The 24,546-nt window shown below is 41.5% G+C and overlaps 1 protein-coding gene across 1 annotated transcript; it reads left to right on the top strand.

The window, feature by feature from the left end:
* Positions 1–2,563: 2,563 nt before the first annotated feature.
* Positions 2,564–24,118, top strand: OBI1 (ORC ubiquitin ligase 1; the record flags this gene model as incomplete). Its single annotated transcript, XM_082014304.1, has 6 exons — positions 2,564–2,635; positions 7,313–7,448; positions 8,278–8,369; positions 9,994–10,239; positions 13,427–13,515; positions 22,615–24,118. The coding sequence occupies 6 exons, from the start codon at positions 2,564–2,566 to the stop codon at positions 24,116–24,118; spliced, it is 2,139 nt and encodes a 712-aa protein (XP_081870430.1).
* Positions 24,119–24,546: the final 428 nt, after the last annotated feature.

The following is a 24,546-nucleotide window of genomic DNA, read 5'->3' on the forward strand; positions in this document are numbered from 1 at the left end:
CTTGGCTTTTAACCCATCCTTTTAACCATCCTTTCTCTGTAGATTTACTAACAGCAGTGGCCAGACACCCATCTCCTGCCTGCCTGTTTGATCCTTACACCCCAGTGCCTCCACAGAGGCATGCCAGGCATTCCAGGAAGTTTTTTATCTGGTTCATTCTGGCTCCAGTCCTACCACAAAAGCACCCTCCACACAGCAGTGACTCCAGTGTTAGGTAGCCTGGACTCTTTTAAACGTTTGTTACCTCCTGCAGCCACATTATCCTTAGCTGCTGCAGATTGTTACCCCTCCAGCTCCCTTCTCCTCGCTCTCTGCAGTCTCTCTCTCCCTCTCTCAGCACTACAGAATTAAGCATTTTCCATGCCCCTGAAGAGTTGGTAACATCATCCCATAAATTTCAACTAAACCTCAGGCGCTACTAGATCACAAATAATTTTTGAAGCATTCGTTCACTGACTAAGGCGTCTAACTTCAGCAGAAATCTGCTAAACAAATAAGTTTAACCTCCTTACACAGAAAATACATTCCTTTTAGCAGCTTATTCAGAAAAATAAGCTCCTTTACAAGCTATTTTTGGTTGAGAGAAAATGTATTCATCTCAACAGAGCTTGTTCTCTAACAGGTCACTTTCCAGTTACATACACTTTTTTGAAGCAGTGGAAGTCATGCCTTTGAAAGGGTTCCTGCTTTATCCCAGATTCATTTAAAAGAGTTTCACATGTCAACTGTAAGATGCATTTCCTTGCTTTTGATTTCTCTTTCATGCATTTACCCTTTCTGCTCTTTGTATTGTCTAGTCACATTTTTTCATTAAAATCAATGTAAAAATAAAGCTAAGAAAGATAAATAACAGGGATTCACTGCATTCCTGTGAACTTCGCTGGCTGCACAACAAACATGCTCAACGAATTTCAGCATCCAGTGGTTCTCTTTAAAGCTCAAAGCCCAATAATTCTACATTTCTCTTGCAAAAATTCTCTGAGCACCCTCCTACCTAAATGGCAGGTCAGTTGCACCAGGACTGAAAGCATCTCCTCGCAGTGGATGTCCACTCACTCCAGTTTATGACAATTAATAGTATGTCCATTAAGTGGCTAATTGGTTCTTTTTATGCTTGACATTAAATCAGTTTTTCTGAAATTTACTGAAAAGTACACGTGACTAACCAATCTTTATCAAGCGCACCTTGTTCAAACCTGTCCTTTCCCACCTAAGGGTACGCTTCATCGAAGCCGCCAGGCCTTGTCTAGGCTGGAAACGTCACCATGGATTAGTTTGCTCGCTTTATCTGCAGTGACTTACCTATATCAAATTGAAATGCATCCGTGCAACTCTGCTATGTCGGCCGAAGATACTTTCCTTGTTAATCATTGCATCCACAACTTCACGCTCGTTTGAATTAGCTGCTCGGCATTCTAAGCATTTATCATGTGGCGCAATGTTAAATCACTCAGGTCGATAATTTTCAGCATGCTGTGGCACGTTTACAAGAAACTACAGGAATCCTGGGACTGAGGTCAAGTGAGCAGACTCCTAGGAGCCTCCCATCCCGCCAGCTTCCCAGCTGCTTTTTTTCCTGGAAAGCCCAAGACCAAGGCTCCGCGATTTCGGGAGTCATCTGCCGGGCGGCAGACACAAATTTTCGTCCGTGGATTTGGCCCCTCAGTTTCCATGGATCAGGACAGGATCTTCCATCAGGCACCGTCAGGCAAGAGCAGTGCTTGCAGGCTTATCGCAGCCCTCATTCCTGTGTCGCCCTCAAAGCCACAGCCGCCTGGGCCGCGAAATCCCACCGGAGCTGACAGGCAGTGCTTTGGGCCAAGAAGCAAGGCATTTTGGCCAAGCTGCCTGCGCAGCGGGAGGGCGGCGTGGGAGCCACGGGGCGATGCCAGGCCGCTGCCAGGTACGCAGGGCGTTGGGGAAGGGGGGCTCGTGCCGCAGGAGTGTCCCCTCGAACCTGTTCCCATCTGCTGTATCATATTTTGGTGTAGGAAAAAAAAAAAGAGACATGAGGAAAAGAAGGAACACTCGAAGGAACTAACAAGATTACAACAGCTGATTTATTTAATTCAGCACAACGAAACCTGATTGAGGGATAAGTTTATAAGGGGAAAGGAGAGCCCTTGTAACCACGTCGGCCGTCCCCTGCAAGGGCCCTGTACCAAGCGCTCCCCACGGCGCTGTGTCTCCCCTCAAGAAGGCCGTGCGTAGGCCAAAAACTCCTCGGGCCCCCCAAGCGACCTCCTCGGGGCCGCCGAGGCCTGGGCTGGCCTTGCCCCAGCGGGCACGGCGAGCCCCGCCGGGCCTTTCGCGGTGGTGTCCGGCGGCGGGGAGAGGCGAGGGGGGGTAGCAGCTGCCCGGCGGCGGGTAGAGCCGTGAGGGGCCGCGGCTCCCGCCCGCCCTCCAGGGGAGCGCTGCAAAAGCGCGCACCGCCTTCCCTCCGCCGGGCGGCGGCTTGGCCTCGCCGGCTTGCCGTAGCGGGGCTGGCGGGGGCCCGCCGCCGCTACCGCCCGCCCGTCCGCGGGACTTCCGTGCTGGCGGGGCCGGGCCGAGCCGAGCCGCGATGGCGCAGCAGGGGCCGAGCGTCACGCTGTCCCTCACGCTGCCCATCACCTGCCACATCTGCCTGGGGAAGGTAACGGCGCCGCCGCTGCCCTTCCCCCTCAGACCCTGCCGGGGGGCGGCCCGGCGGTGGGTACGGGGAGGGGGGGAGGCCCGGCCCGCTCCGCCGGGCGACTGCTCGGGGCCGCCCCCCGAGTTTGTCTCTTTTAAGGGGCTGCGGCTCCGCGCTGGGAAGCAAGTTGGGGTAGGGGGTCTCTTTTCGAAGCGGGGGGGGGGGGGGGGGGGCGTCTCTTCTCGGATTGGTGTGGGGGAGGCGAGGGATCCCGTCCCCAGGAGAGCCGGTCCCGGCTGCGGGCGAGGTTTGTTGCCATCGTTGGGATGGTGGGAACCGTGGCCTTCCCCGGGCGGGAGCCTCCCGGGGGCTGAGAGGCTGGGGGACCCCAGTTCCCCGAGGTCGCCCCCGCGCCGAAACGTGGGTGTGTGGCTCCCAGGGTGAAGGTTTTGAGATTTGGGTTTTTTCTTCCGGTATTGGTAAAATACTAGGTGAGTTTGCGTTTGAGCGTGGTGCTGTGTCGCAGAGAGCAAGTGAAACAAAGAGGGAATGTATAACCAAGTGGATTTAAAAAGGATCGTGAAAAACTGCAGCTGTCTGGAGAAAAAGTTTCCGTTTCCTCTTTCTGACCCCTTCTCAGTCCCTTCCTCTTCTCCCTCGGGAAGCGGAGGGCTCTTGCTAGTCTGTTCTTCTCTAAAAGCCCCAGAGCTAATTTCATAGCTGTCAGTAATTGCTTCTCAAATTCTTTGCACATTCCCCACTACTCTTTCCCCCCCCCCGCCTTGTTTCCTTGCTCTCCAAAACAAACCAAACCTCTTAAAGCACAACAGTAATTACAAGGGAAGAAACAACCTTTTGTGTTTACACTCTGGCATTTACAGTCCGGTTTCTTTCTACCTCACCTGGCCTTTACTTGGAGACCTCTTCTGCTGGAGTGATAACAAAAGAATAGGTGTGTTTGATGTACAGAGTAGGTGTAGTGCTGGTAGTGAAAGTAGTCAGACATCTCCCTTTTCTCAACTCTCTCTCTGACGGAGAGTGATGCATTTAGCAACCAAGTTTACTCATTTCTTGGCTCTTCTGTGGAAGCCGAGCAAGACTTCGTGGCTGTGATCCTGTTATCTCCTCTTCTATTTATCTGTTTAATGAAAATGGAGGAGAACACAAATTTACTGCGTCTGTAATGTAGAGTGGATGCTCTTGAAAAAAGAGGAGAGCAGAATCAAACTGGCAATGTATTTCCTATTTGAATCTGATCCTAGTGACTTTCTAATCTAAACCCTTGATAGATTCGTTAGGTATTCACTCATACTTTGCTATAAAGGCACTGGGTTTTTTCAAGCCACTGTTTCATACTTACACTTCTTTTCTGGAGTTGTTCAGGAATTTATGTTCCTGAGCTTGTACTGGAAGAGATTTCCACACTCTTCTTACTCTGTTTCTTGCACAGAGGTAATACAGTAACGTTATATAAGTGAATCTGCTGGTGATATCTGTAATGAAGGTATTTGAATGCTTTCCTTTTTAGACGCATGAAGATGTTTAAATTTTGCCAAAGTTGACAGCTCTGGCTGTCCTTTTTTTAATACATATATTTGTCTCTAGCGTGGAACTTCATTGGAAAATTTCATCAGAAAAAAGCTCTTCTCAAGAGCAAGGTTAGAGGAAGAAAAAAAAAGTTATTTAGTTTAAATTAAGGGGAAAATCTTGCCTATCTTGCAGGGGGGAGCAGAAAGTGTCCTGGAGGGTTGACATATTCTAATACTTTTATGGTTTGTAGCATAGGCTCTTCAGATTGAGTAGAATGCCCACCCTACATTCAGAATGTACCTCTTGGTATCTCTGCAAAATTTGCAAAGGACTGACTGCAAAATAGAAACTATTCACTGTGTGGAGTGGTAAGGGGATTAAAAAAAAAGATATTGAAGAGAAACTCATTCAGTCACATCAACACTCATTGTTTTCAATGAAGCAGAAATCTTGTGTGGCGGGGGGGGCTTTAGCCCGTTTTGTTAGTTATTGTCAAGATGTGCAAATAACCGTTTATCATAAGAGTTAATTGCTTGGATAAATTTCATGTTTGTTACCTGAATGTTCTTTTAACACAGTCTGGACTACCTGTATTCATAATTAGTGAGCAGATCAGAAGCTATCTGCATCGGACTGCTAGGTTTATTCATCCTAGAATGACTGAAGGTGTCTCCTGTTGGTTTTGGTGTTGACAGTTTGCTTGGGCTTGGGCACACAATTCTGTGTGCATTGAAACCCCCGAGGATGTCTGGAGATTTGCTTACTGGTATCAGTGTGCCTGCTTTTCCATGTGCCTGGTTCTCCATTAATGCTGCCTGAAGGTCCAGAAGTGCCTTCAAAGTGACATAGATGTGTACAGGATTTGATTTTGATCTGTGTAGGAGTCGCACTGGCAGGGGGGTTGAAATTAGAAAATTGCTCAGAATTACCTAGCTGATCAAGCCTTCTCAAATAAGCTGTAGTCTTTCTAGACATTATGGTTGATTAAGGAACTGAAACTCTGCTCTTTTAGTAATGAATACATCACAGTCCCCCACCCCCGGGTCTTGTCACAGTCGGTGGCAGAGGGACTCTGTGAAGGGCAGTGGCACCCCCAGCCATTGTGTGACTTTTCAATAGTGGCTTCTGCTGTTGTCATGTGGATTGCTTTGTGTGGCTCCTGAGCCAACAAAAGTATAAACCTCAGCCCTGAAATGAAACTTGTGTAAATCAGAAGCACTGTACCCTGGGGAGTAATAAATGTGACTTACTATTTTGCTAGAGATACAGAGTAATCATTCACTTGCAAGAAGTGCACTTCCATGTCAGATTTGGGGTAACTGAGGGTCTCTTGCTCCCCAGGGGGAAGACCTGCACTCCTGAAATGTCTTCTCCTGTTTGGATTATTTTATGGTATTCTGCACTGTATCCTATCATCACCATCCATATAACTATTCTCGGGCTGCTTCTGAGTGAGAAAGAAGTATGGCTAGAGAAAAAGGTTTTTTTTCTTCTAGCTGGTGGTGAGAAAGCTGGAGAAGACTCTTCTTCTGGTAAAGAAAAGCAGCAAAGAACAAGATTATTTTTTTTTATATAATTGAAATTGTAATATTTAAACATTTCCAAAGCACTGGTGTGCTAAAGCTTGCATTAATCACAAAAAAAGCCTCCTTGATTGGAGGTGAAAGCATGCAGACACTTGGAGAAATTGCTTAGTCTCTATTCACACCTTCAGTAACTTGAGTTTTTGTTTGTGTATAGATAAATCCTTTGGCTCCCAGGATTGTCATATCGGAGGTTTTAAAAAATATTGTGAATCCTGTAATGTGACAGAGGCATAGATAGTAAATTGGAGAGGAAGCTGACAGATCTGGACCTTAATTCAGATCCACATGTATTTCAATGGTAAAATGCTTGGGTTTTAGCTTGTGCAACACTAATTGTGTGGGTATGATTACTACAGGACACATCTAATCTGTTTTCCCAAGTAGTTATTGGCTGTCCTTTCCAGTTGCTTGCTTCCCTCTGCCAGTGTTTCATTTTTCCTTTTTAGTTTGACTACTTTGCTAATAGAATGAAGGAGGAGGGTCTTGGGGATGATGAGGACTTCTTTTAAAGTTGAAAGGATTCTCCTGAACTTGGGTTTTAAGTGCAACACAGTAGAATCTAAAGTAATAGATACTAATACTTCTGGGTCTCAAAACACGTTTCTTGGGCAAAGACATTGGTGGAGGAAAAACAAGTATCTTGAAGACCCGTAACACAGATACTAATGTTAAGTCTTAAGAGATTTGAGAGTGTGTATTACAGTAAGCTGTAACAGAAGCTGCAATACATATAGGGGAAAGTCTTTTTCTTCTGTATAACATTTGGTCCCTCTATGCATGCTTACTTTCAAATGGGTTTATAGTTAAATGACAAGAGAGAATAATGCATTGTCATTAATATTTTCTAAAAGTTTGTTTACCTCCCTTGTTTCGGAAGGGGAGGGAAAGCTTCTTGAAAGGATCTGTGTCTGACTGGAATATCTTATCTTTCAGTTAGCTGCCCCATCCTTGGGTAATGACTTATTTAGTAGCAATGCATATCTAGCAGGAGGCTTGAATTAGTGATTGCTGGTTCATGTTTCTTCTCTGTGGTTTTGGCCCTTACCCTTTTTGAAGCCGAGTTCCATGAAGCTGATTATGTGCAGGCTAGAGTTAATCTGTAACACCATCCATTTCAGTGACGCCTCTTACAAGGCAAAGTGTTGGTTGTGGCCAGAAGCAATCCCTCATTCCCGGAAATCAGTTAATGTGTGTCTTTTGCATGTCCCTAGGTCTTCTACCTAGGGATGCAAGTTCATTTCACTGGAGTGGTTGGCTGCAGTTCTCGAAGGTTGTGGGGTGAAGGAAGGGTACCTGCCACACTGCACATTAATGAGCCCTTGGAATCAAGGACCTTAGTTTTGCAAAAATGGTTATAGCTTTGGCGCCTTCAATAATAGGGAAGTTTGGTGGTGTGAGTCAGGATGTCACTCCTAGCTAGCCATGTGAAACAACAGTGTCTCTTTCGTGAAGGACCAGACTTGCACTGAGAGATGGAATAGTGTATTTTCATACTCTGTTACCTGAAAGAGTTTTAAAATATTCATAGCATCTTTCTGTTTGTTTTGCTTTCCTTTTTTTTTTTTTCCCCTTACTACTAAAGGTCCGTCACCCAGTCATCTGTGTCAACAACCATGTCTTCTGTTCCATTTGTATTGAAGTGTGGCTGAAGAACAATAATCAGTGCCCAGCTTGCAGAATTCCCATCACGCCTGAAAATCCTTGCAAGGAAATCATAGGTAAGGACAACTTTAGGCTTTGAAATAACTTTCTGGTATTTACTGCTGGAGGAGATTCTTTTGAGTGCAAAGATGTCTGGATATTTTTTCCTCTGTGTTTTTTTACCAACATCTAAGGAAGATCTGACTTTAAATCTTTCCAGAAGCATGCTTAGTAGATACAAAGTAAAAATTCCAAAGATGATGTGTATATTAATGCCTAGATTATTCAAAGGCAGCGAGTACACTGTGACTGTAATGACTGGGTTTTTTATATCTTGGTTGAACGGTGCCTTTAACTAAAAAAAATGCATCTTGCTTGAAGTACTCCACCTGTGCATTGGCACCTGTTGACCTAAGAGAATAGCATCTAGCTGAGAAATTGTGTACTTAAATCCAGAATCTTGAACGAGTGTGAGGTCTTTTTTCTTTTTGTTTGTTTTGTTTTGTTCACCATTTCTTCCCTTCTGCTTTATTTTTAAGAAAATGTCTCTTAGCACAGAAATAAGGCAAAGCTACAACACCTGAATGAGGATCTGAACTTCCTCAGAGCTAGGAAGTACTGTGATCTTTATTTGACATAAAATGTCATCTCTGCTGTTTGGTTCTGAGAGAAAAATATATATGAACAATCTCACTTTAGAAACTTTTACTTGTAAATGTTACTAATAGATACTCCTGTTTAACCTGTTATGAAAATTAAAGGACTTTAAATCTCCTGTGGTAGTAGATTGGTCCAATATTAGGTGTATTTGTAGTTGATAATATAGCAGTATAAGGTGGATTATTAGTATTGAATTGACTGAAAAAGAAACATTATTTGTGTTTCTTTCATCCTATGCTGCTTTAGGAGGAACGAGTGAAAGTGATCCTATATTTAGTCCCACAGTCAGAAAACACCTACGTAAAACAAGGCTTGAATTGCTCCACAAAGAATATGAGGTAAGGACATGGGGAGTGTTGTGACTTTCCAGATGAACTGCAACTGTTAAATTACTGCATACAACTCGTCCTTTTGCTTTGAGTCCCGTTGTTTTTAATTCAAGGAAAGGTTTATACTGGATCTACATAAAATTCAGCTGCAATAAAATCCCACCTTCTGATTAAGGTTACGAGAGAGCATTTGCTGGTGCTTGAAGTGGTCCCACTGAAATCATGGTGATATGCTTTCTGTGCTACGGTTAGCCAAGTACATCTAATTCTATAGTTTTGTGGGAATTCCACCCCCAGGGTGGAGTATGGCAGGGTTTTCTTTATGCTCATTAGGTGTTGAGGGCTTTTTGTTTTGTCTTCGATACAAATGCAAACATTTTCTGAAGTAATTCCCTGTTGCTCAGGGAGACTAAATTCCTTCTTAAGGAATATTGCCCATTGTAACCTTCTGGCATAGGTTAATTTTTATCACTGTCACTTTATTGTTTTCTGAAAGTGAGTGAGTGCTTGGAAGTTTATCACCTCTCCTGCTGGAAAAATATTCTCTTAGGAATAAGGTGAAAAGGTGTTAATAAGGAATATGCCTAGTTTGTTTTCTCAGCTGTTGTTTCCTTAGTAGCAGCGGTGTGAAGACTTCACATATTTTGCAAGGAAACCTGTTGCAGGGAGGTGAACAAGAAAAAGGAAACAGATGCTGTATATATCCTTAACACTGGGGAAGAAAGGGCTGTCTTTTATGACAAGCTTGCCTGTAGCTCAGCTTCTTTCATGCTCTGTGAAAGAAGGAACCAGGCCTGCCTTTCTATTGAATCAATTCCAAAATCACACAGAAAGGCATAGGATAACATCAATCTTTTTTAAAAAAACCCTAAATTTAAAATGGTTGTTCTCATGCCAGGGGGAGAAGCTTGATTATTCGCGCAAATAAACCTTTGTTTTTATGTAGATGTTATATATGGCCTCCTTTAGTAATCTAACCTTGAGCAACTCAAGTATTTAAGTTGGTGAACAGTGTAGAAGACATGTTAGCATCCCTTTAGCAACAGGCTTTTGAAGGTTTTTGCTTCTCTGTGGCTTCAAACCAACACAGCTAAGAGCTTTGTTCTTTGCATTTTGAGAGTCTTTCCTAAGATATCGCTACTTTCATGTAGCTGGAGCAGCCTCTTCCAGGCTGTGTTCTGTCCATTTTGAATCTTGAGACTTTCAGCATCCAAACATGTGATGTTTCAGAATGATACGAGAGAAACATTCTCAAATAAAAGCAAATGAGTCAGCAGAGGACAACCTTAAAAACACTCTTGATAATACAGGAAATCCTCCCACAGAGTGCCCTAATAATAGATTCACATTGCTGAATGCTTTGAAGCTTTTGGTCTGCCCACCGGTTTGTTCAGGGTCCTTTATGTAGTCCAGGGATTCCCTTCACTAAAACCTTCACTATGCTTGAGTGTGCAGGTTGATTAAAATCCTGCCTAGAGCACAATACATAAGCATACTTAGATATATGTGTAAGTGACGGCATGCATCTGGGCTTGCCAGAACCCATGTTTCTAAAGTGCTGTGGGAACTTGCCAGTATTATTTAATTAATCTCGCACGTTACTTTAATTCCTGTGAATTTCTGACACCTTTAGGATGAAATAGAATCCCTGCACAAAGAAGTGGAAGATCTGAGAGGTAAAAATCTCAGTTTACAGACACAGCTGAAATCTCTTCTGAATCCTACGGCATCAGCTTTGTCTTGCCAAAATGAAACTAGCCAGTCAGCAAATGAAGCAAGTACCAGTGGCCCAGAAACCCCAGAGGAATGGAGCAAAAAGCTGAAAGCTGCCAATGATATATATGAAAAAGTGATGGATAGTATGGAAAAGCTAAAAGAGGTAATAAATACATTTCTTAGCTATCTTGTGGTGTAACTGTTTTGTGCTAGTTAAACGGGAGTGAGAGCTAGCATGACCTCTGGGTACTTCATAGATCCAGAAGAAAGAGGAAAAAATTGAATTCCAGTGACTGTTGGTGTATCATAGTATTTCCACATAGCCTTTGTAAGTGTCAGATGTTATTGCTTGTTCTAGTGAGTCTTGTACGTGACTCTTCTTCAACTCCTCTGTCACTCTGTGACTGGGTAATTGGATTATAGTAGCACTTGTCACCAGTATTGATGACCAGATTTTTCAGGCTTACAATAATCTATATAATATATCTATTTTACAACATTCAGTGGCCAAACACAGTACAGTTGGCTGATGTAGATTTTGCACTATTGCCCTCCCTGCTAGCCGATATTTTTGGTGCAATTTGCTGAGGCAGGGTAACTTGACCCTTTGACCGAAAATTAGACAAGCTTCAGCATTTTATGACCAGAAGACCCTTTACTGGAAACCTGCAGCTTTTTTATACATCTTGAATGTAATATAAAAGAAAACCTGATACTGCCAAAGGAGGGATACAGTAGGTAATCATATGTGAAAATACATCTAAATAAAAATATCTTGCAAAATCTGCCTGAGGGCACAAGAAGGATCACCACAAACATTGAAGAAGAGTGAAATTTCAAGATGAATTTGCAAGGCAAGGTGGAAAGAACTGGACTTGTATTTATTCAAAATGCTGCCTTTATTTCTTCTATTAACAGTCCTGGCTTGCCTCCCGCAAAACTGAAGCATGTTTAGGACTTTTTTTCCTTTGTAAGCATTAATAGTGTTAACACTTTTCCTGTGTTACAGACTCAGAGGCCCACATTATACGGCTCTGCCATTCTGTTGTTGTTAGTGGGACACTTCTAGATTTGCCTCTGTGTAGTCTAAAGCAAATTCTGGCCCTGATTAGACTGTGTGATAAACACTAAAAGGAATAAACTGCATTTCCAAAATTAGCTTTTTCAATAGCTTAGGTGGACTCAGACTTCAACTTTACCGACTGGGACACATGTTCTACCCTCCAAAGAGAATCCTAGGAGCTTCAGAATCACTTGTAGTTGGCAGAAGGGGATTTGCAGCAAGGAGTTCTTGTCTGCCTAATTTTTTTGTTGTATTTTTTGTTTTGGGTTTTTTTTCCTGTAAAGTTAAACTGTACTGCCTCTGGTTTTTTTTGTGGTGACTAAGGTTTTTAACTTTTTCCCTAAGTAAGTAAAAAGAAGAATATAGCAGGGACTGAGGGAGGAGTGTGTTTGGGTTTTTTTCAGTATAACTTCAGCCTTAGCAAGAAAAAGGTTTTAAGTTTATGGAGTCTCTGAATTTGCTTAAGGGTTAGATACGAACAGAGGTTTAGATGTGTGTTAGGGACCAAGTCTTAAACTGTGATCATAGAATAATTTAGGTTGGAAAAGACCTTTAAGATCATCAAGTTCAACACTCTCTTCCTGTCTGTTCCCTGTTCCCAGTGAGACAGGGTCTCTCAGAAAATGTGGTTGCCATCACTTTTTTTTTTTAAACTAGACTGAGTCAGGAAATAGCAGCCACCTTTATCATTTAATGTCCTAGGGCAGAGATTCCCAAAGTAGGCATTATTACTTTGAGTGGAGTCATAACAAGTATGGAAGTGGTGATACAGAGCCAGTAGTAGAAATACTAGACAAAGTATGCTCATTAATAACACAGTTACATGAACTCATTAATCTAGACATTGTACTGCAAGTGGGGATCCCTTGAAGATTACTGGCTTGGAGGGTAGAAGAAGGACTCTCTGGAAGAAGGACACCTGCCATGTGCCAGGTGGATGCCCTAACTACCAACTCTACACAAGTCATGCAGTTTCCCATTTGATTTTGTGACTGGGGGAGCTGTGTCGCTGGAAAGAGAGAAAGGTCTTGGCCATGTTGTCAAATGGTTTGATGCTCCTTTGGAAATGAGAAGTCCTGGATTCTTACTCACTGCTTTCAGGATAGTTTTTTGTGCTTTTATTTTTTAAATACTAAAAAATTGACACTGAGGCACCCAAGCCCTGGGCTCACCCTCCCCATTTCTTCTTTACCAGAAGTGTCTGTTTAGTCCTTCTGCCCCTAGGAATATTGTGGTTTTTTGTTTTGGGGTTTTTTGGCGGGGTGGGAGGAGTGGGGTTGGTTTTTTTTTTTTTCTGCTCCATTCCCCTTACACCCCACTGTCTTAGCCTCACCTGGAGAGGTTGCTGCGGGTATTTGTGTAAGCATTGAGAGTTTTCTGCCTCTCTTCTTGCACTCTTTGATGCTTCTGGAAAAAGTACATTTCACTCCTGAGCCCAGTTGCATAGCTCCATCTTCAGATCTAACTCTAGATCATGCTTTTATTATGCAGTGGAAGCATCATCTAGTTGAGGCTATGAATTACGAGTCCTGGACTGGTGGTGCCGGGTGCTGTTTTCAGCATACAGAGATTGAGCAAACTATGAAGAGCAAAGAGTATTTTCTGCTTGTTAGGGTGGTGGCATTCATTGTTCTGAAACACGGCAGCAGGAAAACTTCTCTTTATATGAAGTATCTTATTAACAAGGGTATCTGCTGAACTGAGAAGAAGGAATTGACCTCAATTCAAGGAGTAAGAAGGTTTGTGAATCGGGAGTCTTAGTCACAACGTCCTGGAAGAAAGTGAAGAAAGACTGCAAATAGCTTGTCATAATGGATTTACATCTATAGGATAACTATGCTTTAAAAACAACAAGCCAAAAAAACCAAAGTAATCTTACTCTAATTTGGAATGGAGGAAGCTGTTCAACATTAGTTTTGCTGATACCTGCACATTGTAATGTTAATGTACTTTACGTATTTAGTCATGTGGAAAAAAAAACATGGAATTGCCATTAGTACATCTCCTTAATGACTTTCTGTACTAACTAACATAGCTGTGTTTATTTCCCTAGATAGGACATTTGCGATGTATTTTGGGAATATAAATAAAAAATGTCCGTTTGCTATTCAGTTTTGCAAGCCATTTCCCATGGTGATTTTTAAGTGGTGTCCCTATCTGAAGGCTGTTTCCTGCCTTCACATTTCTAGTTCTGTCTCTTTAAAAAGGAGAAACAGCTTGTCCTATAAATATTAGAAGTCATTTCTGTTTTACTGTATACTTATTTTTTTCCTTTTCTTTTCCTTAGGCGAATAAGAAACTGAGCATGGAAAACAATAGCCTTTTAAGAGAGAATTTGCGACTAAAAGCTGAAGTTGATAGTAGATCACCCCAAAAGTATGTGAATATTTTAAAAGCTACCATATTTTATTTATAGACTGTTTAACTATTGTAGGACTTCAACCTAAAACTGTGGTGGTGTACATGGTGTTGCATATGTGTCTCCAGGTAGACTTTGGAATTTTTATCCTCATAGACTTGGGTGACGAATACAACTTACAGAATAGCAGCAAGTCTACGGCAAAGGAATATGACATAACACAAAGAATAGCACTTGTAGTCATCTGGCCAATATTGAAGGACTGGATTTATGAGTTGAATTCTACAGTTAACTTATTTTTGTTAAATTTCAAAGTCTGGTATATGGACAAAGTAGAAGGTCTGTTGCTGAATGCAGAGGTTATGCTTGGTTGTGTTTGGCTTTGTTTTGTTCTTCCTTTTGCTGTTTTCAGGGTTTGTTCTGTGGAGTTAGACTCCCTATTCAAGGAAAGTCCCTGATAGCTTTGTGTCTGCGAAAGATAGGTAGAATCGAGCTTCTGCAGCAAGAGAACATCATTCCCAGAACTGACACCTGTGTTTACTACTCTGTCATAAACAGTTAAAACATCTATGACAGTGACCTCAAAAAGCAGAAACTTTGCTGTACTGCTTACAGCTGTGTGCTAAGGTTCCTCTTCCTTTGTAAAGCAACGTGTTCATAATTTTAAAGCTGTGTTCCTTTCTTTGGTTTTCTACCTTTTTTCTCTCATTAATTTAGAACTTAGAAAGCTAAGAGCAGCATTGGCTGAAGGTTTATATGGTGCTTTTGAGGAAGGGTGTTAGAGAGTACCTGTGTAATGTGAGAAGAGAGCTCTCTGGATTTTGTTGTAGTTCACAACTCACTCACTGGAAGATGAAATTCATCCTTATAGAGAACTTGCTTGCCAGACTGCTTGTCATTCCAGACCACAGGGAAGAAGATGTATGATCCTTATGCTGTGCTGTTAAATGCATAAAAGTACATTCTGCACTGAAGTCCCCTAATAAGGGACATAGAACCTGTTTAAGGTCTTGGCAATGGAGAAGGCTTTAATGGCATGGAATATCTTTTCCCATAAGATTTGAGAGTGAGTTGGCAAAGATGGCAAACTTAAGTAAATAGATGTAACTAAATAAATCCTAGAAAAGAGGAGCTAGAAGAGACCAGATCATCTGACTTGATTTTACTTTACCGATGTCAGATAAACTCACCAGTGGAGAGGATTCCATTTCTTCTAGCTTGTGCATGCTTTACCATCCTGTTGGTCAGAAAAATTTGATGTTGGGGGTGGGGTGTGAAGAACTACTCTTGGTTGCAAGCTGATTATCTTCCCATCTTTTTCCAGTGTGGCCTGAAAAAATAGCCAGTCACTTTCTTCTTTAGAAGCACAGATAATAGCCAAATGTTATCAGAAACTGGACAGTGTCAAGGTCTGTTTTGCAACCCAGGTGCCAGCTAGATTGATCTGTCCATGTCTCTACTATTTAACAAAATATTCTGTGATCTTGCAATACCCTTTTTGTTGCTTCCTTTTACCTGGCACTTCTAGCATGAATGGCCAGTACCAGTTCTGCTAACCTACCTAAATAGGTACTTAGAAAGTTACCTTCCTACCTCATTTTGCATTTGTACTGCTAATGTCCCCTTCCAAAAGTGTGTGACTTTACCCACTTACTGGCATTCTTCAGGGTGGTGTTGTGATGCATGTGTCAAAACAATTCTTTTGAATTCCAGTCACATCCTTCAGGTGGTAGGAAGTTTCTCCCATCTTAGTGTTGTTAACAGATTTTATAAATTAACTTTTCACCCCTGTAGTCATTAGTCTGGTCAATATGTAAACCAGACCTAACATCAAGACATTTTTTAAATGTTCCTCCAGTTCTGATGGCAAACTTCTTAGATATTATCAAAGTCGTTCAGCTAGGCTTCACACCCTGAACAGGGGTTGCAGTAACTGTTTCCTTACCTTGCTTATGAAATCAAAATTGAAGGCATAAGCATCAGAGCCTGACAATGTCACTATAATGAAATGTTTCTGTGCAGGTACACTGATTTGCCAGTACAGTTGTTTCAATGTACTTTGTTCGGAAAGTAATTTTTGGAAAAAGTTTCTCAATGGCTCTCTTGTGCGATTTAAAATAGCTATTGGATTGGATCTTCATAATTTAGTGTCCCCACCATTGTTTCATTTGTCATATATTTCTTAGCTTCTGATTATCAGATGTGGATTCATGCTTAAATAACTGGCTAGGTTACTAACTAAAACTTGTATCAAATTATTTGTGAAAGGATTTCCCCTTATCACAAATGTAGTTCATTTTGTGCATAAAATGGCACTGGAGCTAAATACCACAACCTAAATTATTTCCAGTAGGCTTTGCTTTATAGCAAAGGAAACACTGATGACAGGTGAATGATCCCTTTGTAACGCAGACTCTACCTCTGACATCACAGGAAAAATATAATTGGCCTTCTTCAGAGGTCAGTAAAAAACCTTCCTTTTATCATAGTCTTGAGTTGCTTTTTCTTCATTCGTATCCATTAAAACCTACTGAAAAATGTCATGTATGTCAATAAAATTGACACTGCAGCCATGTCAGGGATTTTTACACAATTTTTTAATTGATTATGCAGATTGATTAGATTCCCTCCCCCCAAAAAAAACATTTTTGAAAATAGACCTTCACCAGAATACCATACCATCATGTAGTGGGGACGATCTGAAAAGAAAATAGAGGTAAGTTTCTTGCTCTGATCATTACCAAAGACCTATGTTAGTCTCACAATTCTCTGGCAGATCAGACTGATTGTTTGGTGGTTGTTGCTTGCTCTTTGTTTGCTCTTTTTCCTGAGGAATTTTCAGTGACTTCCATTTTCCTGATACAGAACAGGAAAACTTCTAAAACATAAGTTGTGCAGGATGATAAAGCCCTATTACTTCCAGCTCTACTTAAAATAGAAAACTGTTAGGTCTATTGGCAAGGCACAAAGGATCTAAAAGCATTTTTGGCAAAGCGATGTTTGCTTTTTACCTGAAGGAAAAATAACTAGCAAGTCCATCTACTCCAGGGTATAGTGTATTTTATGAATGGTTAGATTCAAATTAGCTTGAACCAGACTTCTAGGCTTCCTAGGAGTCTTTTCCCTAAATATTTAATTTCTTCTGCCAGTTAAAATCCCAGTCTGAAAAACTATCTGTAACATGCAGAAAGTTGTTGCATTATCTCTTTTCTCTGGTTTTGTGAGTTTTGTTGTTGTTATTTGGGGTTTTTTTACTGTTTCTCTTGTCTAGACTTGTGACTTCAGGTACCTGCACACTGAAATCTAAGGCTGTTGACTTTTTAAGGTCGTTCTGTACAACATTCAATTTTTAACTCAAATTTCCACTCATGCCAGGCTATTTAATTCAGTCTGTATTTCACTGAACTTACAAATAGGCTTCTAGTAACCTGCGTCCAGGGTGCAGAGGGTAAGAACGCTGCTGTCTTCCTTGATAGAAAACTGGACTACTTTCTCACCTTCCCACAAGCTTGCTGTCCCAGAGGAGTGGCCATTTTCAAAAAACAGCTGCAGTGTGGCCTTAAAAGTAAATAGAGCAAAATGCTATTCAGTGGCCTTCAAAGCAACTCTGAGTTTTTGAGTCATGGCATATAAACTCTGAGGAAACACCCACTTTCAGGCATGAAGATCTAAACCTTGGGCAAGTGGTTAAGGACATTCACATCTCAATTCTTGGTTTTGTCAGTTTTCCGGTGCTTTTTTGTAGTAATTCTGAAGTAATCCTTCCTGGCTTATGCTATTCACTGACCTCGGGTATAATCTGGCTTTCCTACATGGAAGACCAGTGCTGCTTCACTGAAAGATGTTAAAATGCTTGGAGAGGCTTTGCATATTTGTCTCAATTCACTGAATTCCCTAAACGAAAGGAGATGCATTCTTTGAAATAAATGTGTCTGACTTGGCTGCTCTTCTGATCAAATCTTGCTGCTCTACAGTCATCCAACAAACAGTGAAACTTGGCATTACTCTGGTGATGTGAAGGAAATGTGTTTCCCTGATGCTTAGGAGAGATTTCATGAGGAAGGCCCTGTGTCTTCAGATTGGTTTGTACTCTGTGAACTGTGTGATGAAGGGGATTTACTACCCCGTATTTGCTTATATTGAAAATAACTTGTTTCTTTTTTAGAAAATTAGCTATAGCAGGTGTTTCTACTACTTCCTTCAAGAAGGAGCCGTTACACATTCTTCTGTCAGGCAGCCTCATCTGCAGAATGGAAAGCAATAGTAGGCTATACCCAGGACATTATCTTGGGTGGAACCAAATTGCATTACTGAATTTTTTTTTTTCTCCCCCTGGCTTCAGATCTTAAATAGTGCAACATGCTTGAGGTGTCTCACCTGACTTTTTTTCCCTTTTTCTCTTTTGTTTGCTAAGAAGAGGCCCCTATATGACAGTAATTGTTTGTTTGGTTTTTTTTCTTAAATATGCCTATGCAAATATGACAGACTTTTAAGGCAATTGTGTATAACCTGGGATATTGTCAAGACGTTGCTGCAGATCACCTTTCATAGTTGATTGCAGAACTCATTCTTGTCTGGCTGCATTTGGTACATGGTATCACAGAAGGCTGTAGAAACCAGTAAGGCTTTCAGCTGTTTGTTTTGTTCTTGGATTTCCTACCTCTTTCTTCCTATGTAGCTACAGAAGTGAAAATATGTATCTAAATGATGGGACTGGGTTTGATTGTGCACTCTGGCATTGCCCTGATCTCGAACTGTGACAAGCCCTAACTGTACACTGGCATTTCCTACTTCTCACCCTTTGTCCCCTTTGGAGGATGGATCATGCTCATGTATCTGAGCTGCAGGGCAGCCCTCAGTCTGGGCCATCAGGTAATTAGAACTGGAGAGTTATGGACCATGGCATCCTTGCAGCCCTGGTCTTCTGTAAATGGTTATACAGGAAAACTATTTGCTGCAGCTGCTTGCTATCCACAGAGATAAATGTTTGTATGAGGTTGTGTAGTGTTAAACTGAGTTGATACGAGTTAAGGGCTCAACTGATGTGTGAAAATAAAACCCCAAAGCTGAATTTGCAGAACTGATAGATGAGAAGAAACATCTGAAGAAATTTGTTCTCTTGAAGCTGAGAGACTATTAAACTTCCCAAGCAGTTTCTAAACGGGCATCAGATGCCCCATCCCTGGAAACACTCAAGGTCAGGTTGGATGAGGCTCTGAGCAACCTGATCTAGTTGATGTCCCTGCTCACTGCAGAGGGGGTGGACTAGATGACCTTTAAAGGACCCTTCCAATCCAAAAATTCTATGATTCTATGATCTTCAGGAGTATTCAAACATAACTGAGGGAGCAGTTGTGAAAAAAATGTGAAGGCGAGTTACTCAGACATTATAGCTATAAATTAGTTCTTCTTGCTCACTGTAGTTGAGAGCTGACTGCAACTTTCTGGTTGGTGTCAAGTTAGAATCATGCTGGGACAAGAAGGAACGACTCTGACTGAGGAAAGATCCTGAAGTATGGGGTTCAAGGGCTCATCTAGACATCCAGTGTCACCTCTGACACTATACCATATCCAGTACACCTGCCTGGGGCTGGCAACTGTGATAGAGGACCTATAGGACACCTGTATCTTTCCAGAGTAATAGCTGGAGGCCAGCAGTCATGTAAAAGACCTTACGCCATCTAAAATGTCACTGTGGTGAACGATGCAAATCACGACACTAGGTGTCTGTGGTGAACGATGCAAATCCCACCTTGAAATGTCTTTCTGTTCACTTTATGACTGACCACTGGTTTCTCTGGGCTTTCAGTTTTCTCTAGAAAGGATGTTCTTGAAACAAATGCAATGACATACAAACTCATTGTTTAAGTGATACAACTAAAGAACAAGACCCTAACACTGAAAAGACTTTGTCCATGTGTGAGGATATGAAAAGTGCTCATTACCACATGTATACTAAACACCTTAACTTCTACTGAAGAATGTCTCACCTTGTTGCCATGTGTGAAATGGTTCAAATACTTCAGGAAAAATAATTTATCTAGGGTGTCAGGCCAAACTTTAATCTATTTTCATCTAGCTGTACTGCATTCTATTATTACTATCATCAGACCATAACTTTTTGGCTATGGCACAGTTCACTGTATGGCTATGGCACAGCTCACTGTACATCTGAAGGGAAAAGAAGAGGAAGATGGGGGGCGGGGGGGGTGGTTCTGGCTTCTTTAACCAAAATATGCATGTCTTTTAAGCTCTGCTGACCTCCCAGGTCAGTCATTAAAACACCTATGTCATGCTCTGGACTGGAGTAGTTGGTTTAAAAGCGTGCATTGTTATATGGCTGTCTTAAATATCGATGTCCTTGAAATAAATTGCATGCAAGTCTCAAAGCAGGAGCAAAAAGCAACTTGTGCTCTGCTGCCTAACTGCAGAGGTAACTGTTTGTAGGTGGCATATCATATGCTCCATTTCTGAAAACCGAAACTCCTACACATCCCTCTATAACAATTAACATATTAGTGATGCTGTTTGGCTTTGAACAACATACTGTATTTTTTTTAACCTGAGAACACTTGTTATAAAAGTTGCACTTGAGAATACAGTGCTGCTTCCTCATAAGCAAATCTCAGGCTGTCACTAATGCTATTTGCATTAAATAAACATAATACACCATTCTTCCATTAAAAAGGAATTGCCAGGTATGCATATAAATGTAAACATGTTTAATTTTTATGTCAAAGTGTCTGTTACAGCAGACCCCGGAAAATCTTGCTTATTTTACATAAGCATTTTTCCCCATCTCTCACTCGGCTATTAAGCTAAATTGTATTTTTGCATCATTTTTATATCCTTTATTAGCATTGTAGGGTTTGCTCCTGTAAGGCTGTGTGAACAGATCTGTTGGAGAAAGGCAAAATAAATACTTTTGGATCACCCTAGGAAGCAGGAAGGGTCTTGCTTGTGTCCTGCTGTGCTACAGTGGCTCCTTCAGTATTTTAAGCCAAAATCTGAGTTTCTTTTAACTGAAGGAGGGAATAAGCCAAAATGCGTTGTATATGAGGATGCTTATTTCATTGTAACCCCCTTCACCTGAAAATATAATTGAAACATTCCTGAGCTGTCTGTGATTCTGCTTTTATCTAGTTTCATAGGGGAGCGGAAGGAAGTCCTATGCACCTTTTCTCCCATTTTCTTCTTGCATGCAACCAGAAGTGTATAAACTACTATAATCAATTGAGAAAACTTGTTACCCATAGAGTAAGCAAATGAAAAATATTCTGTCTTCATTTTTTTTAAGACAAAGGTAATTGGGTAGGGGTAATGCAGAGGTTGGGGGGGTCCTTGCCTCAATAGAGTTCCAATACAGCCAGCTTCTTTTAGGGGAAAAAAATCTAAGTGAACACTCCTATTCTAAATACAAAACTACTACCTTGCCATTTTGTGTTTACAAAGCAGTGAGTGGCACACACCAAAACCATGTGGAGCTTAGGCTGATCTGATTTTAAAAGTGGTCTAGTAGCACTTCTTTCACTAGGTCTGTGAAAGAACTGACTTGGACTGTTGTCTAAGTGTGTGAGAATCTTCCCCGCCCCTGAACCATCTAAACCAAACTCTTCAAAGTCCTTTAAATATGCAGAAGCAGCTGAATGGTGAAATATGTCAGTAGATCTGGTCGCCCCTGCCCAATTTGTTTGGGGCTTGTGATACCCTTTATTCCTTTCCCCAACTGCCCACTTAACTGTATTGCAGCTGTCAGCATAGAGCAGTTTCCTACTGCTTTGGGCTCAGGAACTGAAGAAACAAAATACAGTTTGGTTTTTTGCTGGAAGTGCATGCACAGATTCATGGATATCTTCCCAGCATAGTTGCAGGCCCCAGATAGACCACCTTCAGACCTCGCTGGTCTAAGGGTTGCAGTGGGAGCATTTTGCAAAGGGTGAGGGGATAGAATGGGGAAGATGGAAGGGGAGTTCCCTGTGACTCTGAAGGACACTGAAGGAGGGACAGACAGACAAAAGAAATGGTGGAAATTCCAGGCAGCGTTTGTGCTAGAAGAGTGAATATAAACTTGTGCTGTAACATGGAGCTGCCAGATGGAAAGCAGAGATTAGTGTAAGCCCACATACAGAATTGTCATTTCTTTGTGATAGAAAACCTTGGGTGTCAGAGTTGTAGGGTGGCTGCAGGTCCTTTCTTCCTTCCTAATAACACCAGAACTTTAATTGTTTTTTTCTTTCTGTAAATTGAAATCCTTGAATGGAGCAGCGAATTCCCTGGTGCCCACCTGTCAGTGACAGGTTAGAATGAGTCAGGGCATATAGCTGAAACCTTCACCTGCTCTCTGGGGAAGGTCAGTCTTGAAAGCTGGTGGAGGATGGGGGGAAGGCAAGTCTGTATCTTGGCAGTTGAAAATGTGCTCAAACTGGAAGCCCCACGAACACACAACTTTCACAAACCGCAAGTGGCAGGTTTTTTGTATTGGAGTCAAGGAAGAAATTAGATTTTTCCAGTTGTAAAGGTCAAAAAAAACCAAGTAGGTCTGAAGTAAGTGGAAGTACCATCCACATGATGGCGAAGAAAAAGCGGTATATCTAATGGGAACATAATTGAAATGGTCTGTATAAGTATTTAAACCACTTCAAAGGACTATTGCAATTTCTGAATTTCATATTGGCATTTTATATTTGACAAGGTGACATTGTGTAAGAAATCTATTGTAAAACACTGCTGTACTGTAGGAAAATGATTGAATGTAAATATTTCAAGATGTGGACCACTGTTCAAATGTTATCATAAATCTTTGCCATTGTTTTAGGGGATAATTCTTCATGCATATTTGAGTTGAATTGATAGAACCAGCCCCTGGAAGGGTAATCTGCTTGCTATTGCCTTACTACCACTAATAGTTTAATTTTGCCTTTTCAGGTATTCACCTCCACCTCTGTGTTATATATGATGATTTATTTTTTTCATAACTAGCAGAGGAAAGTTCTGACTTTTGTTTTCAAATTAACACAATGTTTAATAGCTTTGTTCTTTCTTGAAATGAGCTCATAAAGCACCCTGAGGATGTCTTTTTCCAGTTTAATATTTTCTTTCTTCTTTAATTCTTGCAGATTTGGTAGGTTTACAGTGGCTGCACTTCAGTCCAAAGTAGAACAAAGTGAACGTGAAATGAACCGTCTAAAAAAGGCACTGGAAAGAAGTGATAAATACATAGAAGAAATGGAGTGTCAGCTTTTACAGCTGAAAAACGCAGGCAAAGGAACCCAGACAGTGAGTGCTGTTAGCGAGAGAGCACTTTCCACAGATGCAAAAGGAGCTGAGAGCAGTGCAGATACAACATGTTTGAAAACCCAAGTTGAGGAGAAAAAAGCTTTGACTAGCAATCAGAGTCCTGACAGTCTTGAACAGATGACAAATGGTGGAACTTGTTTGAGCTCTTCCAGTCAAGATGGTTCAGATGGCTCAAATACCCAGTGTGCCCCAAAGAAAGATCTGTTTCCAGGATGTCATGGGGTTCTCCTGGATGACAATACTACAAATATGGATGCCTGCTTAGAAGAACAGTGGAATAAAATTGAGGAATGTACCCCATATAAGGATGAAGAACTTTATGATCTTCCACCACCATGCACTCCTTTTCTGTCTCTGAGTCGCCTTCAGTTGAACACTCCTGATGGAAAAGAAAATGCAAGGAAACCATCAACATTCCTGAGAAAACTGAAATTTGAAGAGTTTTGTGACACTTCAGATGACTGCAGCAAAGATTCTCCAGAACACAGCACAAGCAGCTGTAATAGTGAGAAGAAGCTAAACTGTTTTACTAGAGGAAAATCAGGGTTTTGGGGGACCTGCCCAACAAATTTTGCTGACAACTTAGATTTTGATGAATCAGAGCAAAATTCAGCAGCTGGTCAGTCAGATGAGTCATCAGCTAAGTCCAGTGATAAAACAAGTTCTTGCTTACCTAAAAGGTTACATACTGTCTGCTCCTCTGAAATGAATCGCACAAGAACCTCCAGTGAGACATCTATGGATGCTGCCTACCTCGATAAAATTTCCGAGTTGGACTCAATGATGTCTGAATCGGACAACAGTAAGAGTCCATGCTATAATTTCAAGTCCTCTGATCTTGATAATTCTTCAAAGTCAACAGAGTGCTCTAAGCTTCTGAATGAAGCTGAGAAGAAACTGGAAGAGATGAGTGAGGATCAGAGTATGAAGTGTCCAGAGACGAGTGATCTAGCAGCTGACAGAACTGGCTGGAAACATGCTATGTTTTCGATCCTCTCCCCATCTGAGCTAGATATGAATGACCACTTTCCACTGTTTACAGGCCAAAACGTAGTGGCTAGTGATATCAAACCTCCAAACTGTTTATTTCAAAGAGACTTTTCCCAGAATTTACTATTCAGTAACTCACAAAGGTTGTTTGAGGAACAAAAGTTCGGTTCCTGCTTTTTAAAGATGTCGTCTGACCTGCATAATCAGCTTAGTCCTCCTTGGGTGTCTTCCTTTATAGCTGAAAGGAAAAATAAAAATGTCAGTCAGTCGACCAAGAGGAAAATTCAGAGCAGCCTTTCCAGTGCTAGTCCGTCAAAAACCACCAAAAACTGACTCTGCTTGGAAATCGAACATGACTCAAAGTCATCAACCTGCAGATGTTTAATATTTACAGGTGAACTTAATTTTTAATGACTTCCATGCGATCTGATCCTGTCGTTTTCGACTATGTGAAAACTGAACGCTCCCTTGCCCATTACAAGCTCTTTCCTAGGGAAGAACTATTCCAGATTCTTTTCTTTGACTGAGCATTTTGTTTACTTGGGGGTTTTGGGGTGTTTTTTTAAGTTTTCAGGTTACATGACCTTCCAGTTGTAAGCACAGCTAATGGCCCCCTGGAACAGGACAGTTTTAAGTGGTCTTGTCAGGTCAGTCATTTATGTAAGAATTTGCTTTAAAGGTTACGTTTCCCATTCCTAAAGATTACATTTTGTGCGTGTAAGGCAGCTAATGGCTATATATCCTACGGACTCATGAAATTG

This window comes from Phaethon aethereus, assembly GCF_964289735.1.
Source record: "Phaethon aethereus genome assembly, chromosome: 1".
Classification (NCBI taxonomy): domain Eukaryota; kingdom Metazoa; phylum Chordata; class Aves; order Phaethontiformes; family Phaethontidae; genus Phaethon; species Phaethon aethereus.